A 19,797-nucleotide genomic window follows, 5' to 3' on the forward strand; every position below is an offset into this window, starting at 1 on the left:
TTTCTGTACACCAATATCAGAAGAGTGGGGAAAAATTCCACAGGATTGATAATCTCCCCTCTTTTTATTTTAAAAAACTGTGCTGAAAGCAATACATAACTCCAAGCCTTGCCATTTGCCCAGTGGAGCATCATCTCAGAGGAAGCAATGATCTCCAGATATAATGCCTTAATGGCATCAACTGGAAGCCCATGGGCCAGATGTGTCATGCGCAGGCCATGCCCATCTCAGCTCCGCGAAGGAGGAAAACATTGTGAAATGTCACATGATGGCAATGTGACATGGCGAGTTTTACTCCAGTGCCTTAAATGGTTTAAATGAATTTGCTCTTCAGACAATCCTTGCTTATACATGGTAAGCCATGAAAACGCACAACTGGGTTGAAACCCAGATGAATAATAATTCATAAACTCCAATGAATTCCATGTACAGATGTAATGATATATATAATATATACACAGCTATAGTGTTTTTCATAATCCCTTGGACAACTCTTCTCATTGGATAAGATCCAAATTTTCCAGGACTAAATCTGGAACTAACCCAGACAAACACCAATGACAATGATAGATTAGGTGAAAATGGACAGATGGTTAACATACTGAACTATGCTGGCTCATATCTAAGAATTATACAGCCTTGAATTAGATCAGCTTTCTTCCCACCTGGCACCCTGTAGATGTACTAATCTACAACTCCTACACATCCAGCAAGGTTCCTGTGCTGTGCTAAATGGGAATCATAATTCAATATATATCTGGAAAAAGCTGTTCTAATGTATTTCAAGGAACAGCTCAATGCAGCTGTAGTTAGCAGTGAATGAAACAGTGTTAGATGGATCTTGGTTCTTCTGGTTTCAACAGAATTCATTTATGGCTAATTTATCTGGCTTGGAGCCAGAGTCTTTTTCAACAAACTGCTTCAACTATTTCTTAAGTACAAAACAACTTTTTCATATTGGGACCAGGAATTTGACTCAAAACGCAGGGAGAGAGCTAGTTCAGTTATCTTTTTCTTTCCTCTCTTTGATGTACTTGTCAAGAGATATAAGTCATCTAGCAAAGGCTCTTCAAATTACCTTTCGTATACATGGAAATATGTACAGCTGTTTGAGAAGACAGAGTGCCTATTCATAAGTGAAAGATACAGGACCCATTGATGCTTGGACATCAGCTAAAGTAGATCAACAAGTGGAAAACTTCTTGATTCTAAATGTTACTGAATTTCTAGAAAAGGAAGCCTGGGTAAACAAAATAAACAAATATTCAGGGTACTATAGTTCTGAATACTATTGAGAGAACTATCTCTGAACAAATGACTGGAACTTTTTGTCATGTCTATTTAATTACAGTTTATTGAATAAACCCTAAGTTCTCAATATATAGCGTATTTTTCAGAGTATAAGACACACCTTTTTCCCTCAAAAAAGAGGCTGAAAATCAGGGAGCGTCTTATACACTGAATACAGCATTTTTTTGTCTCCTGAAACTCCACCCCTACACCAAAATGGCCATGCATAGCTTGTAGGCGGCTTTCAGAGAGCTCCTGAGGGCTGGGGAGGGTAGAAATGAACAAAAAATGGGCCATTTTTTGCTCAGTTTTGCCCCCCCCCCCAAGTCCCCAGGAGCACTCTATAAGCTTCCTAAGGGCCATTCATGCCCTTTTGGGGAGAGGAAGGCCCTTTTTGTGAAAAATGGACCTTTTTTTGCTCATTTTTGCCCCCCCCTCCCCCGGAACACTATAGAAGCCTCCTAATTCATGCCCTTTTTGGGGGGAACAGGTCCATTTTTGTAAAAAACGGGCCGTTTTTGGGAGGTTTGCAGAGTGCAAAAACTTTTTTTTATTTGCCTCTTCAAAACCTTGGTGCATCTTATACTCCAGTGCATCTTATAGTCCAAAAAATACGGTACATGCTACATTACTGTTATTGTTCTAGGCCAGGAATGTCAAACTTGATTTCATTGAAGGCCGCATCAGGGTTGTGTTTGGCGAGGGAGCCAGGGTGGGCATGGCAAAGATAGGCATGGTCAGCTCAATATCACTTCTGTTGGCGCCACCTGTGGTGGCCTGAGCACCTGGCCAGCGAAAACGGGTTGCCGAGCTCCATTTCTGGCTGTGATGGCCTCATACAACCCTCTGCCAGCAAACCCGAGCTCCATTTTCACTGGCAGAGCCACTGCGGACCAGTCCTTCACTATTTCCAGGGTGGCCCCGCAGGCTAGGTCTAAGCATCCCTTGGGCCGGATCCGGTCCCTGGCCCTTGAGTGTTAAAGGCTTGTAACTTAGTGGTTGAAACTGCACAAATGCATAACTTTGTAAAGGTATTCATAATTGTTATTAATGTTTGGATATGATGCAGAAGATGAGCAGATACTGGATTAATGCTTGATCATCTTAAATAATGTTCAAGTAGTCACCTAACCTTTATCCCTAATTATCCAACCATTAGTAGATCCAGTACAGAGATGGGGTGCTCCTGGTTCAGCCAAACCGGTAGTGGCAGCAGTGGGATGTTCCCCTACCCGCCCGGATACTTCTGTGCATGCACAGAAGCATTATGTGTGCGCAAGCACTAGCGAGCCAGTAGTAAACTGGCTAGCAACCCACCACTGATCCAGTACTGTACAGATCTCCCTCCTTTCATCTCCCAATATTGTTCTGCTCTTACCTATCAGCATATTCTAACTTAGGATCTACAAGCAATCAGCTTCATCATCATCTACCATTCAAAGCTCCTCCTCTCAAGAGACTCAACACTTTCTTCATTCTTCCCACAACTCTTATTTCCTTCAAATTCATTGAAAAGTCACCATTTTTTAAAAAAAAAATCCTTTAGCAGAATCACACACAGTAGGTCTTAATACATCCTGTAACAGAGCACAAACACATGGATTTCAAATCAAAACATATTCCTTTCCTGTTTAACTCTTTGTCTCCTTTCTCTGGGCCTCATATTAGATTGCAAGGTCTTCAAGACTGGTTTATAGTGCAACTTTTCCAACTTATAATGCAACTGTTCACATGACTCCCAAAAATTCCCAGCAAAGAAGAAATCAATCTGCTTTCCTTGGATTTCAGGTATAGAGCTGAAAATCTTACACATGCAAAATATGTGCATAATTTAAGTTTTTCCAACTATGAGGGAGATTTTCAATGAATCCATTTTGCATGATGCCTCCTTTAAGACAGATACGCTACAACCTTGTGGAAAACACATTTTCATTGCAGCTTCCTTTGAATATATTTGGAAACCATACCTAATGAAGACAATCTGCTCCTGAAAGCAGGAGACTTACACTATCATATTTCAAAATTAGTATTTGTCTGGATTGAGTTGAAAAGGAATTCTTCAAGGAACAGCTCAAAGATGCAACTATTTGGTGTTCAAGAAAGCGGTTGAGAAGTATGGGTTCCAACAAGCTCTTGATGTCAGCATCCAAATCTGAATGGATATGAGGGGAGTTTGATGCAAAATCTGTCTATTGTTGTGGGTTTTTAATTACTGGGGGCCAAATAACAGTACACTTCTCCTTTTTGCTTTTCTGTCTAATCACCAGGATGTCTGCTTTTTGCAATTCTATTCATATATTTATTTCACTCCATACTCTCCAGATTGGAACTGAAAACTAATGTGAAGGAGTATTAAAAGATGAAGTCCAGAGATTATATTCTAATCCTTCTAGTCATGAAGATTACTGGACCAGCCTTTCACGCAGCCACCTAAATGCTGAATTTAATTGTCCATCCAAATACTTAAAATGGAATAATTACTTTAAATATGATATTTAAAAAGAAAACAAAAGTAAGTTGTAGAGGAGGCCCAAATGTATGATAAAGAAATTAATATTTTGGTTAGATTTTTGTTGATATTAGAACAAAGGGACCAATTTTAGGATTACCGCTATTTGAATTTTGTATGACTTTTTAAAATTCTTAAGTAAATCTACTTGCCTACTCTGAAATATTTTTCATTGCTAGCAATTAAAAATCAAATTTATCTTCCAGCAATGAACATTTGAGAATAAGATCTATTAAAATAAAAAATATTTTTGTGAGTTTCAATTCCTATCCCTCAAGTCTTATAAGAAAAAACTACATCTACTAAAATTTTGTTGAAAATCTTCCCAATCAATTGTGAGGCTAAACACAATTTGTCAATATGCTCTTGGTAAGCCACACCAAAAACCAAACACCTACCCCCAAATCATCCAGGCACAAATTGAAAAAAAAAAGCATGAGAAAATTCAAGTGACCAAAGCAGAGAACAGCATGTTATATTAAAAGCTGTACCACAAAATATTAGATTACATTATCATGTGTACCAACTCAAATATGACAAATAACCATAATGGGAAATAAGATTCTAAGATTCAGCATATGTGCAAGGGCTCACAAAAAAACAATCCTTTTATAGAGGAAGATGCATAAGTTAGCATCCTTATTTCTGACAACTATATTTCCATAAGCATTTTTTAAAATTTTCTTCTAATACTTTATTCACAAAGAACTAGATCTTAAAATATTTAAAAATGGAGTTGCGTGGCCAATAAGACTAAAACAATATTTTTAGCTTTATAAACTTTAATCTTGCTAGTTAGGAATAACTTGGTTATCTCATGTCAGATAGTTTGATTATTGACATTAGTACCATTAGTCCCACAGGAAACCATTTTGTAGAGTTTCCACAGAAAGTTTTTACATCATCTATTGCCTTTAAACTGGAGAAGAATCAAGTTTAAAGACTTATATATCGGTATGTATCTATCTTACACAAGAAGAGTTATCTTTCTTGGTCATTCTAACAGATGGCAAAAGAGCATGTGAATAGTGCAGGAAAGGCAGAGCTGTCTAAACATTTCATGGTCATTGGAAGGAACTCTAGGAGCTATCATTCAACAACAACTGAAGGGCCCCAAATTCTTAACCCCCAAGTTTTAAAAAATATTAATCTACATGGGTAGGATAAATAAGGACCAGAGTCCTCCAATTTAGTACCTGACAAAACTCATACCATCAATCATAGGATGAAAAACATTATAGACAAATGTACAGGAAGGATGATAGCTTACTAGACCATAATATCTATTAATGCAATTTCCAAGTATAACCATTATTTGACATTTGGCCAAGTCCCATTTCACAGTAAAGCAAAGCATTATTTTTAATTCTTTATGTTATTTGGACCCATCCATTATGGTTTGGAAATCATAGTTTGTGTTTTAGTGTACTGGGTGAGACAACTTTGCTTGGACAATAAATGATAGTTGAATAAACCAAGTTTTAGGACAGTGGTGTCCAATCTGGACAACTTTAACTTAAGACTTGTGGATTTCAACACCCAGAAATCCGGGGTGGGGGGGTGGGAGTTCAAGTTTACAGGTCGTAAATTTGCCAAGTTTGGACACTCCTGTTTTAAAGGAATGTGTAAAACAAGTCTGTTTTTTACCAGTATGCACCCCTGAGCATTCTTATATTTTTATTTGGGGGGGGGGAGGTGATGTTGATGTTCATCATACATAAAATCTATTCTGCACACTTCAAATCACTCTTCCCTTCAACAAATTGCTTTTTTAAAAAGAATGACTGCTTTAAGTAGACTTAGAAGTGAAGCCTTCTACTTTTGCTCAATGTTAGGAATTTTTAAATTAAAAAAGAACCTACCCTATCCTTCTCTGACAGTCTGATGAAGTTCTTTAAATCCACTGACTGACATTTTTCAACCAAGGACAGAAAGCCAAACATCTGGCATAATTTTCTGCTCCTTGTTTCTTCCGCCGTTTCTTTCATAACTACCCTTGCAAAACCACTATGAATAGTTCTTGGATTCCTAGGCCTGCATTCCCTTTCCCAACTGGTTCATGTAATGATAGCAATGACAGATGGGATAGTAAAAGGAAAGTGGAATGCCAGACCTATATTTTTCAACGCACCGGAATCTTACCCAAGTAAGAGACCGTTATTATCACTCCCGCAAGCCTATTCTTTCCTCACTGGCAACTTATAGGAACTCCTTGACTTGCAAAACAGGAAGGGAAAAAAGCACCAAAAAGTTATGCGGTAGGCTTTTCGAAGAAACAAAAATTGTTGGGAGACTAGTGTTTTCCGGTTCTTCCTCTAGTGCAGTTCTGGAGAAGTAAAACCTTCAACTGATTTCCTCTTCCTCTTCAGAGGCCCTCTTCCACTTCTGCTGAAATTCCCTAACTCCAGGCTCTCCACCATATTTAACTAAGCCGAACCCTTCTTGCATCTGGGAAAGTCCCCTCCAGGACATCCTTTTAATAATAGGGACAGCTTTTCAGAAGATCTATTTCCTCCAAAGGGGGAAACTTATGCCCAGAAGGAAAAAGAAGATAAAACCATAAAAGAAACCTGAATCCAGATAAATTCATATATTTCCCCCCCAAAAAAATAACCCTCTTGCATCAGCTTGCCCCACCATGATGCTCTTTTAAGGGCATTTGATTTCATCTACATCAGTGGTTCCCACACCCCACAGGGAGGCAATTTGATTTTTAATGGGGACAATTTGATTTTTAATGGGGACAATTCGAACCATGTTTAAAGCAAGTGAACGGCCTTTCCTCCGCGTGAGTAAAGTTCACTTTCACTCTCGAAATATCCAGCCCCTCGGAAACTATGACTGTTGTGTATTTTAAACTGTTGTTTTGTGTATTTATCCCCTTCCCTTGTTTATTGTAGGCCGCCCGGAGTCCTTCGGGAGTGGGCGGCATACAAGATCAATAAACTCAAACTCAACTCAAACTTTTTGAGAAAAGTAAGAATTGTATGTCAGGTAGGTGGGGATCCGGATTTTAGAGATGCTTAGGTGGGGCATGCCCCCCCCCCCAAAAAAGTTTGGGAACCACTGATCTGTACCAAAGCCAGCCAGGCTTCTCCTAGCAAACCCAGATTGCTTAGGAGCCAGGATTCACTTTTTCAAAGCAGCTGCAAACTTGTGGCTCTTCCCCCTCCCCAATGTTCGTTCACCCAGTCAGCCTTCCTAACACCCCACTTCTGCCAGGGACGCGTTTCTCTCACCGTGTTGTAGAGGAGGGCCTCGGAGTCCACCGGTTCCGACAGCTCGCTCAACTTTCGATCCCACTGGAACAGGTTCTGCTCCCCACTTTCCAGCACCTCCATAGTCAGTCGGGGGCCGAGCAAAAGACCAAAGCGCGTGGAATGGGAGTCGGGGGGGACGGGACACACACACAAAGGAAGGGAGCGGATGTCGGAGCCCTCTCAGCGGCCGCTTTAACACCGTCCCGGGAAGCAGCCTTGTGCCATAAGGTGGAGCGTCATTTAGGAGCCACGACCCTCCTCCTAGCAGGAAACCCAGTCCCAAATCCCCCCAAACACACAAAGACACCCGGACTCCTAATCTTCCAAGAAACGGCCTCTCCGCTTAAAAGGAGATTCAAAACTACCAAGGAAGCACCGCAACGACACTCCGGGATTCAAATGGTATAAAGGCGTCCCTGTTTCCTATGAGGCAAAGCGGCACAGACGGTCTCGCGGAGCGCAAACGCGCCACTGACCCTCCCCTCACCGCCTTCCACTTCAACCGTGACAACACTGAGGCCCTTTTTTTTCCCCTTGCAGGCCAGCCCTGGACTCCGCCTCCTGGCCAATCCGCAAAGTCGAGCGGGCCTGCTTCGAAGGCTGCCGCCCAATCAGAATCGGCTTCCCCCGTGCCCTCTTTGTTCCAATACCGCTTCGCCGCCCTCCTCAGTTCCAGCTGTGTGGAATGTGGGCGGGAAATCCCAACGACGTCAGTGAGGGGGGGGCGGGGGGAAGGCCCTCGGATTTGTTCGGCTTTTGCCCGTCGGTTTGACCAATAACCTTGGACCTGCCGGCTGCGGGGAGCATGAATTGCAGCCAATGGCTTAGCGACAAGAATACAGCTTCGGGAGAAAGCCCGCCTTGCTGCCAGGAGCGGAGTCAAAATAAAGCGCTGCGAGGAAGACCTGGAGGAAAGGAGTCGCTTAACCTTTTAAACGGGGGGCCACTGGGTGACATTTAACCGGAGGGGAGAGGAAGTTCTCCCAGGTAAAAAGGGGTTTCTGCTGGCCTTCAATTAAAAGCCCAGGGCAGGCCATCCAGTTCCGGATTGACTCATCCTTCAGTCTATATAGAAACCGGGAGCAAAGGTTGCTCTTTCTTAAGAAAGCAAACACGTGCAGGGGGAAATGAGGATATATTTAACCCTGGTAACAGGAACAGAAAGATAACAAGGTCCATTAACATTGGGGGGGGGGGGGGGAATGCCCTGCATTGACCTGCATGGAATCCTGTCTGATGTCTTGGATAACAATTTCCATCATTCCCAGCCAACCAGCCCAAACATTACCGTTTTTCAGTTTGATGCCTTCCCAAGATGCTGGAAGCAGGCTCCACAGACTTTAATGGTGCAGAAAGTTAGCCCCTACCCATCCCCTAGAAGAACGAAATATTAAAAAGGCAGAATATTATATTTCCCAGAGGGAGAAATGGAGAGACGTGTTCTTAAAAGACAGAAAGCTGACTCTGTAGAGTCCCCTGCTTTAGGGGAGTAGTTGGACTAGATCAGTGTTTTTCAACCTTTTTTGTGCAAAGGCACACTTTTTTCATGAAAAAAATCACGAGGCACACCACCATTAGAAAATGTTAAAAATTTTTAACTCTGTGCCTATATTGACTATATATAAAGTGTTTTTCCCACGGCACACCTTACACTATGTCACGGCACACTAGTGTGCCGCGGCACAATGGTTGAAAAACACTGGACTAGATGACCTATAAGGTCCCTTCCAACTCTGTTAATCTGTTAAATCAGTCTCCCTCTCCTCAAGAAACTAGGGAGGCCACCTTTTAAACATGCAGATTTGGTAATCAATTCAAGACAGGATTAAAAACCCAAGGAAGACAGCATCTAGGATTAATTACATTTTGTTAAACAAGATTAAAAATCCAAGGAAGTCAGCACTTTGGACTTATTGCCAGCCTTAGCGAGGCAAACTAATTAAAATCAAATAGCAAAATACACACAAAACAAGCCTCTAAATTACAAAATGCTGTAGAACAAACTATATAAAAATCCATCTACTCATCAAACCAATTGTTCTGATGACCCAGGACTGCTGGTAGTTCTGTTCATCGTTAAACCATCTTTCCAATCAGCCTCCATGTTTCCAGTGTCTTTCTTCCAGCTTGGAACTGAATCAAATGGATATTTCTTCCAATAATCGGATTGCAATGTCCAAGACATTTGGAGGGACAGTTGGAAAAAATTGCTGGAATATGTGCAAATCACAGGGCTGCAGGATTTGGGTTGCAAAAGATCCAGAATGCAGTAGAGAGCTAGGCAAGTTTCTCTAGGTAGTCCTTGTTTAGCGACTGCCTCATTTAGGGACTGTTTGCTCAGGTTTGCACTAACTTAGCAAAGGAAATAAAGAGCAAAAGTAGATCATTCTGCAAAGCGTGGATATCTAGTAATAAAATATTGTCTTAGATATTGATAATATCTCAAATATTATGCATACGTATTTAGGAGTAAGCCCTATGAACACAACACTATTTAAATAACTGCACCCATATCCTGTGAAAACAGGATATTTGGAGGAAGTAAAGAATATAAAAGTAAAACTGTTCATAAAGGTTAGCCATATATTTTCAACTTCCTAGAACTCTTGTCACGTAAAATTGTAAACAAAACAATAGGAAGGAGAATAAAATGACTGATTGTAAACTTGTTCATGTTTTTAAAACAGAAAATGGCTTAGGCTGTATCACAACTTTTCTTGATATGGTGTCCTCAATATGTTTTGGACCAATTCCCAGAATTCTTAAGACAGTTCTTTCTTTGTTATGCTGTGGAAGAATTCTGAAAGTTCAAGATGAATATATCTGCACAACATCAAGCTGCAGATTTTGTCTCAATAGTTGAAATTTATGTTTCAGGTTTTTGCAGTTGCTATACATACTTTACATGGCAAAACATAAACCACATTTATTTTTTCTTGAAGGACAATGAGAAAATGTATAACAGTCATTCAAACCCAGACTCTGCTGTTTGTTTGTTTTTCAAAGATGGAAACTAGTAAGAAAGCCTTTAACCCTCCATAATTGAGGAAAGAGTTATGGTTTTTCAACTTCAGGAGGTGCTGGAAGAAGCAGAGACTCTAACCGATTTCAAACTGGTTTCAGGAGGAGCTGAAGGATTGAGACTGCTTTGATCCACCTGGTGAACAATGTTTGATTTAGTGTTGGAAGAAATGTCCATCTGGGTTCCGTTCCAAGTGGGGGAAAAGATATTGGAAACATAGTGGCTGCTTGGAAATATGGTTTTAGTGGTGGACAGCAGGAGTGGGTTCCTGTACCGGTTGGTACTGGTTCACTGCATGTGCACTGTGCGCAGATGACTTTGTTTCTCCTTGAAGTCATTTCACTTCAAGGAAGCAAAACATTTTCAAGGAAAAACAAAGACAATCTAGATGCTTTTGGGAAAAAAACACCTTTAGGATTCCACATTATCATAAAAACAGCAATTAAACAGTCAGCCATCAGGTCTCCCTCAACGTTCTGGGCCAAATGTATGAAGAAACCTGCAAGTCTTTAATGCCTTACAAAAGAGCAACAGGATGGGGATTAACTAGATCTCCAGGGGATGACTGTTTCAAAGGGCACATAGCAATAGCACTTAAACTTAGATACCGCTTTACAGCCCTCTCTAAGCGCTTTAGAGAGTCCACATATTGCCCGCAACAATGTGGGCCCTCCTTTTACCTACTTTGGAAGGATGGAAGGCTGAGTCTACCTTGAACCTGGTGACATTTGAACTGCCAAATTGCAGGCAGCCGGCAGGCAGCAGAAGTAGCCTGCAATACTGCATTCTAACCACTGCGCCACCGCAGCTCACATGAAATGACAGAGAAGGCAGGACTCCTAGGTGGTCCCACAAAAAGATAGTAATAGATGGGACCTGAAGCATGCCAACTCTACTAGTTCTGGGGGTGGGGGACAGAGGTGGTTGGAGGCAGAAAATCCAGCCAATAACCTGGCCTTGTGCGGCTTTACAGGTAAATAACCAGCATCTTGAATTGCACCCAGGTAAATTTCAATTTGGTATAACGGTTAAGACATCAGGCTGGAAAGCAAGAGACCATGAGTTGTAGTCTCACCTTAGGCACAAAGCCAGCTAGGTGATCTTGGGCTAGTCACTTTCTCTCTGCTCTAGGAAGAAGGCAGTGGCAAATCACTTCTGAAAAACCTTGCAAAGCAAACCACAGGGACTTGTCCAGGCAGTCCCTGAGAATCAGACATGATTGAATGGAAGAAACAAAATTCAGATGGTGTTATTTGAAGACAGTTGTGCCTCAGACTATAAGCTATTACATACTATCCCTTGGGGCTTTATTCTGTCTGCATGGTGGTTACTATCAGTATCCTGTTGTCACTTAGATTTATTTCTCTGCAACATCTTCAGGAAATGATACAACTTGCCTGAAAGTCTGCCTGTATTCAGTTTGGGATGATTTGAAATGGATTCCAAACTAGACTCTTCTTAGGAGGAGTCGTAATTTCAGGGAAATGCCTATCCTGAAATTATGGGATTGTAATCTCCCAGAAGAAGCAGAGTGCACACAGAGACTGAAAAAATGGAAAGGAACGGGTTTTGACCACTTCACATGCTAATTGTATTCATTTCTGAAAGAATATGATGTTAAAACTATGGTGCACACAATTATCTCCATATTAATTTTGTAAATGTGTTATATTTGGGGGTACCGTTTTGGTCCAGCCTAGAAATGTCAATCTATCGGCCAAGTTGGTCTTGGGAAACAGAAAAGGAGACCACATAGTGCCAGTTCTTAAAAGTATTATGACAAGCAATCTACTTACAGGCAAAATACAGTGTTGTTCATTACATTTAAAGTCCTACTCAATTTAGGTCCAGGTTATCTAAGGGACAGTCATTTTCTGTATAACCTATCACACTTTCTGAGATTTATTATTGCTGTAAACCAGTGGTAGGTTTCAAAACATTTAGAACCTCTTCTGTAGGTGTGGCCTACTTTGTGGGAGTGGCTTGCCAGCCATGTGACTTGGTGAGAGTGGCTTGCCGGCCATGTGACCAGGTGGGAGTGGCCAACCTGTAAAATGTGGTGAAACTCACTTAACAATATTCTTACTTAGCAACCAAAATGTTGGCTCAGAAACTCTGGCATTTGTAGCACACAAGTCTTAAAGCTGTCAAGTTACAAGAGCCTTGCACCTCTAACCCTTTAGGGAAAAAAACCCAGGGATGTTCAAACTTGACAGCTTTAAGACTTGTGGACTTCAACTCCCAGTATTCCTCCTCCAGTCATGTTGGTTCAGGAACTCTGGCATTGAAGTGTGCAAGTCTTAAAGCTGTCAAGTTACAAGATTCTTGCACCCCTAACCCTTTAGAAAAAAAAACCCAGGGGTGTTCAAACTTGACAGCTTTAAGACTTGTGGACTTCAACTCCCAGAATTCCTCCTCTTGCTCTTCATCTTGATGATGTGAGGATGGGCGGGGGGAGGGAGCTGGAACCGGTTCTAAACAGCACTGTAGATTTGTGGAACCTCTTCTATAGAAGAGGTTAGAACTGGCAGGAACCCACCCCTAGTGTAAACTGATCTGCAGACTTCTAGGGTAGAACTGCTTTGGCTTTTCCAGTTCTTTCTAATGATATATGCATAATGCATAAAGAGAGGGATAGATTCAAGATCACATGAAGTGTTAATAACATTTTATAATTCCTTGGAATATTGCATCCAGTTTTGGTCGCCACGGTGTAAAAAAGATGTTGAGACTAGAAAGAGTGCAGAGAAGAGCAACAAAGATGATTAGGAGACTGGAGGCTAAAACATATGAAGAATGGTTGCAGGAACTGGATATGTCTAGTTTGATTAAAAGAAGCACTAGGGGAGACATGATAGCAGTGTTCCAATATCTCAGGGGTTGCCACAAAAAAGCGGGAGTCAACCTATTCTCAAAAGCACCTGACAAGAAGCAATGGGTGGAAACTAATCAAGGAGAGAAGGAACTTAGAACTAAGGACAAATTTCCTGACAGTTAGAACAATTAATCAGTGGAATAACTTGCCTCCAGAAGTTGTGAATGCTCCAACACTGGAAGTTTTTAAGAAGATGTTGGATAACCATTTGTCTGGTGTAGGGTTTCCTGCCTAAGCAGGGGGTTGGACTAGAAGACCTCCAAGGTCCCTTCCAAATCTGTTATTCTCTTCTATATCTTTGCAGAGTTGAGAATCTATCATATTCATTAGCTTTTTAAAGTGCCATCAAAATATATATCTCAGAGTCAGAGTCAGTCAGTACTAGTTCTTATTAACTACAGCATTAAGCCCATTTGGCTTAGTTCACACATTGCTGTAGTCATAATATTTCTGATTTGTGGCTTTAAATACCGGCTTTAAAGTTAGCTGCAAACAAAGCCATGATAACCTCAATAACATTTAAAGAAAATGGGACTTAAAACTGCTGGTGTTTGTACAATACAGGGTGAAACCAAATCTTTTTCAGCTAGTCAGCCACAGCCTGCACATGCATAAGAGATTAGCTGCTTTTAAAAGATTCTGTAGAAAAGGTCACTCAGAATGGCACAATCTCCCTCTTAGCATCTCCTTCAGAAAGAGTAGATTGTAGGTCTAAGAATTCCAACCCAGAATTGGAGTCAAGTGGGTAGGGAATCAGTACTCTTGGAATGAGATGTCCGAAGCAACAATTAGCCTGCTTTTGGCCCAGTCCACTGCAATTATCTCTGAAAGCCTAACTCCCAACACTTCAAACTCCAAGACCAGAAGTATAATCTGAATTGTTGAAAAGGTTAACACTGCAGTTGATTTTCAGCTGAAGCTTCTCAATCTGGCCCAGAAGAACAAAAAGGTGGGGCTGTCGTATTACTCATACTGGAAAGTGCAGAGAATATCTGGAGAGGAGCCATGGAGGCTGCCTGCTTCAAAATCCAGGGGAAATATTGCAAAATTCAGAAGCTTGTTTCACGATACTCAGTTCTGAAGGCGCGCGCAGACGCGCGCACACACACACACTACTTAAACTCAGTTTTCTAATGTAGGAAGTCAGCACCCACCCCCCTCCTAGAAGAATGAAATATTCTAGGAACTATTAAAAAGGCAGAATATTATATTTCCCTGGGTGAGAAAAGGAGAAACATGTTTTTAAAGACAAAGCAGCTCCCTGCGCCCCCCCCCAACCCCTCCTCTTCAGCTCCAGTGTGATGGAAGGCCCTCAGGACATGGTAGGATTAGCCCTCTACCCATCTCACCACATGGCACCTTGGGAAGATTACATCACCCAGCAAGGCTCAACCAAGCCTGAGACACAGACAGCCTGCAAAGTTAGCTAAGACCCCCACCCCCTGGGAATCTGACAGTCAGTGGGATACATTTCTTGGACAGGAACAGGAAACTCTAAGGCAGGGCCCAAGGGTGTGTATGAATCTCTCTCTCTCCACTCCATGTGCCTTTTTTTGCCCAGGATCTGGTCCTGTCCACCATTAAATCATCTTTACAAGCAGTCTCCATGTTTCCAGTGTCTTTTTTCCCCACTTGCAACTGAACCCAGGTGGACATTTCTTCCAACACTAAGATACAAGATTTGCAAAATTTGAGGAGATGCTAGTTATGTATAAGCAATTAACATTTTTTTTAAAAAAATAGCTACTTGTGAGCACTGGCAGCAGCATTATGGAATGGTTAATTTAAGCCGAAACAAAAGCACACTATGGCTTAACCTAATAAAATCAGTTTATAGCTTGGTGTTTACAGCAATGTAGGAACACAGCCAATTGAGGCTTATTATGCTGACTGTAGTTCAGCAAAAGATGAGATATGAATTAAGTGACTAATTAGCTAGCCCAATTTAATCCATCCCTCTCCAAACTGCTTAAGAGGGAAGTTACTATTAGATAATTACAGGTAAAGCAGAAACCCAGCTTAGGCCATGATCTTAAGATCATACTAGTGCAAGTCAAGAATACTGGTATATAAAATTAAGCATGAACAAGCATTTCATGTGAACACGCCTTTACTGGTGGAAGTGATGCAGCCATAAAGATCAGTTGGATGTTTCAGATGAAAGATTTTATCAGCTAGAGACTGCATGCAAAATATGTTTACTCATGAGCTTCAAATACCATCATTGTCCACCCCCAAAATCAGATACGAGAAAAATATCACATTTCTAACAAAGCAAAAAAATCCCCATCAATTTACTAACCTTGACTATGAAAGCCTGATTTCATCTTGCTGAGTTATGTTGATTAGGATTATTATATTCTGTAGCAAGACTTAACCCTGATGTCTTTGATATGTATCCATTGCATTTTATTATTATTTTTATTTAAAAACAAGCTACCTTATTTGTCCTGAGAACTTTGGCTATGGAGGGATCAGAAACGTATTCAAAAGGCATGCTTCTGGCATCACATACAAAACTCTGCCAATCGTAGAAATAATTGTGGGGTTCAAATTGCAGCCATTGCGCTGCAGCAGCATCAGGTTGCCCAGAATAGGGTTCGGTTTAACCCGTGGCTTTTAGCATACAGTTTCTAATTTTAGCTTTACAAGTAGCTCAAAGACAGACAAGAATACTACCATTCTGAAATATGCTCTGTCATGCCACCAATCCCAGAATATCGGGAGACTCCTCATTTATAAGCAGGGTTATCATCTGTTGGTCTCCAAGTGGCCACCACATAAATAGAATTGAAATATGTGATTAAAAATGACAGACTCGCTAAAAAAAAATCAGTTAAACCATGTAGCTGCTTTTTAAGCCAACCACTGTCAGGCCCTTGTAGCCTAAAGCTCTAGCTTATGCTTGAACAAAGAACAAACTCCATGCATAGTGAAGGCACTGTAAAAACATTTTTTTAAAAAACCTATCAGCACTAGTAAAGATCTCATAGCAAGGGAGATCTTGAATCAAAGTCTAAAGGCCACAATTTATTTGGCTGGTAAGATCATTAGCAGCTGATCTCTAAATACATACACGGTTCTGAAATTATACCGAAAGGCTTAATATGCAAAGAACTATTTCTTTCCAGATTAAACAGTGCAACTGGCTGCCCTTTTACAATCAAGAACCCAGCTTGAGTATATAAAGTGCAGGATATAAATTCAGAACGTATTTGGAAAGTGGAAATGTTTTATTCCATTTTTTTTAGCACTGTAAACACCAATACCCATAGATTGGCACCTCTCGGTTCATTCCATACTTTTAATTACGCTATTTTCCCCAAAATAAGACTTCCCCAGATAATAAGCCCAACTGGGCTTTTGAGCGCATGCGCAAAAACAAGCTGTCCCCCCAAAACAAGCCCTCCCCAAAAATATTGCAACACAGCAGCAGCCAAGAGGTGACCACGCTCGCCACTTCCTGCACCTAAAAAATAATAAGAACTCCTCAAAAACAAGGCCAAGTGCTTATTTCGGGGGTCAAAAGAAAATGACCCTGTCTTATTTTCGGGGGGAAATGGTATACACCACAGATAATATACCAGATAAACTACCTGCTAAGAAAACAGGTTAATTCTGACTTAGCTTGATCAGTAAACATGACTCATTGGTTCCAGGTTTTATGGCTTATCTATTGTATATTATGTTGTGTATGTGAACATTCCTTGTATTTTAAGGATTTCAGTATGGTGCTGATATAATTTCTGCCATTGCAGAGTATGCAGGGATGAGCATATAAAAGATATTATATCTATGTACAAACAGGAAAAAATAGGATGAAACAGCTAACATAAAACATATTCTGCATACTGTGTTTATGTGAACAGTAGGAAACAACCATCTTTCTCACTTTTAAGTTTTCTTTCACTCCCCACAAAAGATAGATTCAAGAAAACTTTAGTACAAATTCTTTGGGATTGAAACTCCCAGAATTCTGGGAATTGATATCCCAAATCCCTTGGGTGTCAGGTTAGGCAAGGGTACCTCAGCTGTTTCTTTCCTTGAACTACAATGACTCTATGAAGTTTCTTTATTAACAGCCTTCTTCCAGATTTCCCCACTGCTATTCTCTGCTGTGATACAATGCGATAAGTTTTTCTGTTGTTTGTATAAATTCTTTTCAAAGTATGATACAATTTATGAGATTATTTTGCAGGTGATGGGAGGGAAATGTCCATCATACAACTTTCTCACCCGAGAGGCCCAGTCTAACCATACCTGCTTGACTGCATTTAAGCTCCAACAATGGGTCTTATACCTGCTTGGCTGCATATGTAAGATCCCTGAGCATTTAAAGCAGGAGTGTCCAACCTTGGCAACTTTAAACCCTTGTGGCCTACAACTCAGAATTCCCCAGCCAGTTGAAGTCCATAGGTTTAAAGTTGCCAAGGTTGGACACCTGATTTGCAGGGACTGTGGGCTGCACATGAATATTTTTGTATTCAACAAAACAATATTTTCAACACAGATACAGCTTACTCTAGGGAGGTGGGAGAGCCTTTTTTTCTGGCATATTTTCATTTTTTTAAAAAGGGTGTATGGAAGGGGGAAATGATTTGTCAATTAACTGAAATTAGTTCAAAAATTAGTTGACCACATGTTAAAACACCAAATATCAGTTTAGAACTTTGAAATACATTCTTTACTTAGATTTATAATCAACACCTATCCTGTAGAGTAAGTCAGAAACATTGTCTCCCATCTTATAGATGGGTAAACTGAGGTCAAAAGAAAAGGACTTCCACCCCAAACATGACAAAACCCAAATTCCAAAGACTTCTTGATCTATAACTGTGATGGCTAAATTTTTTGATCATCGCGTGCCAAAAGCGCATGCACCCGCACCCATAATGCAATGTGTGCATGACACCTCTGCATGCTCTCTGTCCCTCTGTGGATGTGCATGCACCCCCCCATGCTTCTTCCCCCCCCCCACGCATGCGCACATGACACCCCCCACAAACTGTTGGCCCTAGTAGGCTCCCTGCAGCCTCCTGGGACCAAAAACAGGCCATGAAGAGAATGCCACATCCCCCAGCACATGCACACATCTCCCGCATGTGCACCACCCCCGCACGTGTGGCAGATATCAAAAAATCAGTTGGCCAGCAGGAGACGCATGCACATGCGCGGTGGAGCTGAGCTGGGATGGCTCACTTGCCCGCAGAGAGCTCTGGGTGCCATCTGTGCCATAGGTTTGCCATCACGGATCTATAGCAACTATACCACATTAGCTTGGAGGGGGGTGGAAATAAATAGAAGGCAGCTATTGCCTCCACATTTTCTTTATGAATTTCCCTAAATCTTTCTCTTTGGCTGGAAAGTGCTCAGCTTTGCTTTGCTTCTGAAGCGCATGTTATTTTCTTCCCGAGGAAGCTGCCAGAAGGATTCTCTTGTGGAAATCTCATTTTCGGAAAATACGATCCGACCTTCATAACAATACTTTGCAAACACTGGCCGGTTTGCTTTGAGTCATGCTGTGCCTCTGATGGGTTTTCCTCGCCCCCCCTTCCTTTCTATTTTGCTCAGCTGCCATCAGGTTGAGAAACAACCAGCTCTTCACCTGCATGACTCATCTGCAGATTATCAGCGAAGCTTCAAATGTTCTCTGGTGCCGTCAAGGCTTCCATCAACAAGGGCCTGGAGGCGATAAAGGTGTTTGTGGGGTAATGGAGAAAGGAAAGAACGGAAGCTGGCAGGAAGATTGAAAGGTCATGAAACTGCACTGGCTTTGGAAGAATGCAGGTTGGGGATAAGTTGGGGCCGCAACCTTCGTATCTATGACATACGAGTTAGACTGGCTTCTCCAGTCACGTCTCTCTTGACGTGTTGGGTCTTAAAAACACCATTTCATAGCCTGGCTAAAAATACAGGCTGTAATTTCTCCCCACCCTATAGCAGCAATGCACAGGTAGTCTTTGATTTGTGGCCATAATGGAGCCTTGCTAAGAAAGGCGATTATTGAGATGTGCCCCATTTTACTTCCCCCCCCCCCCGCAGTTAAGCAAATCACTGCCGTTGTTAAGGGACTCCTGTGGTTGTTACGCAAATCTGGCTTCCCGCATTGACTTTGCTTGTCGGAAGCCAGCTGGGAATGTCGCAAACGGTGATCCCATGACACTGGGACAGTGCAACCTTCGTTAAATACATGCCCACTGCCAAGCACCCGGATTTTAATCACGTGATCCACGAGGATGCTGCAATGGTCATAAGGACGAGAATCGGTCATAACTCACTTCTTTCAGTGCTGTGTTAATTTTTAACAGTCACTAAATGAATACTACCTGTATTTTACCCAGCAAGAAGCCAAATGGATCAATAGGAGGGTGATAGGTCTAAAATTATCCAGTATGCTGCTTAATTGAATGAGGATTCACATCTGAATCTCCCCAATCCAATTTCAGCATCTTAGCTGCTAAATTGGCTCTTGTGCAAATGAAGCTCTCCCCCCCCCCCATGTATTATAGGTGTAAAAAACACCGTTTCTGTTGGAGAAAAGCTAGCACATTGCAAAGGGAAGTCCAGATCACATTTAGATTATTTGTAAAAAAAAAAGCACTGAATAATCTTTCTACAATCCAGTTTTTGGGTTTGTGGTTTCTCATCTTTTCTTTTGAGAAACTTTAGTGGGGGGGGGGGTGTTGTGTGTCGGTGTTTTTTCTTTAGTTCTTTCAAAAAACCTTCAAAGACCATAAGTAGAGCATTCTATGGTAATGATACTCACCAATTTTTACAAATGCATTTTTTTTTTCAAAATAAATACATCAAGCCTACTACCCCGTTTTCCCCAAAATAAGCC

General features: G+C 41.3%; 1 protein-coding gene across 1 annotated transcript in view; it reads right to left on the reverse strand.

Annotated features, from left to right (window-relative positions):
* CREB3L2 (cAMP responsive element binding protein 3 like 2) overlaps nucleotides 1-7,535 on the reverse strand; it is a 71,463-nt gene extending 63,928 nt beyond the window's left edge. The window contains exon 1 of the mRNA XM_014073413.2: nucleotides 7,039-7,535. Within this exon, the coding sequence (XP_013928888.1) occupies nucleotides 7,039-7,140 (102 nt within the window). The 5' untranslated portion in view covers nucleotides 7,141-7,535. The remainder of the gene's footprint in view (nucleotides 1-7,038) is intronic.
* Between the last annotated feature and the right edge of the window lie 12,262 nt (nucleotides 7,536-19,797).

The sequence above is a fragment of the Thamnophis sirtalis genome, unplaced genomic scaffold (genome assembly GCF_051295495.1).
Source record: "Thamnophis sirtalis isolate CommonGarterSnake01/CBP01778 unplaced genomic scaffold, rThaSir2_p1.2 scaffold_9, whole genome shotgun sequence".
NCBI classification, from domain to species: Eukaryota; Metazoa; Chordata; class Lepidosauria; order Squamata; family Natricidae; genus Thamnophis; species Thamnophis sirtalis.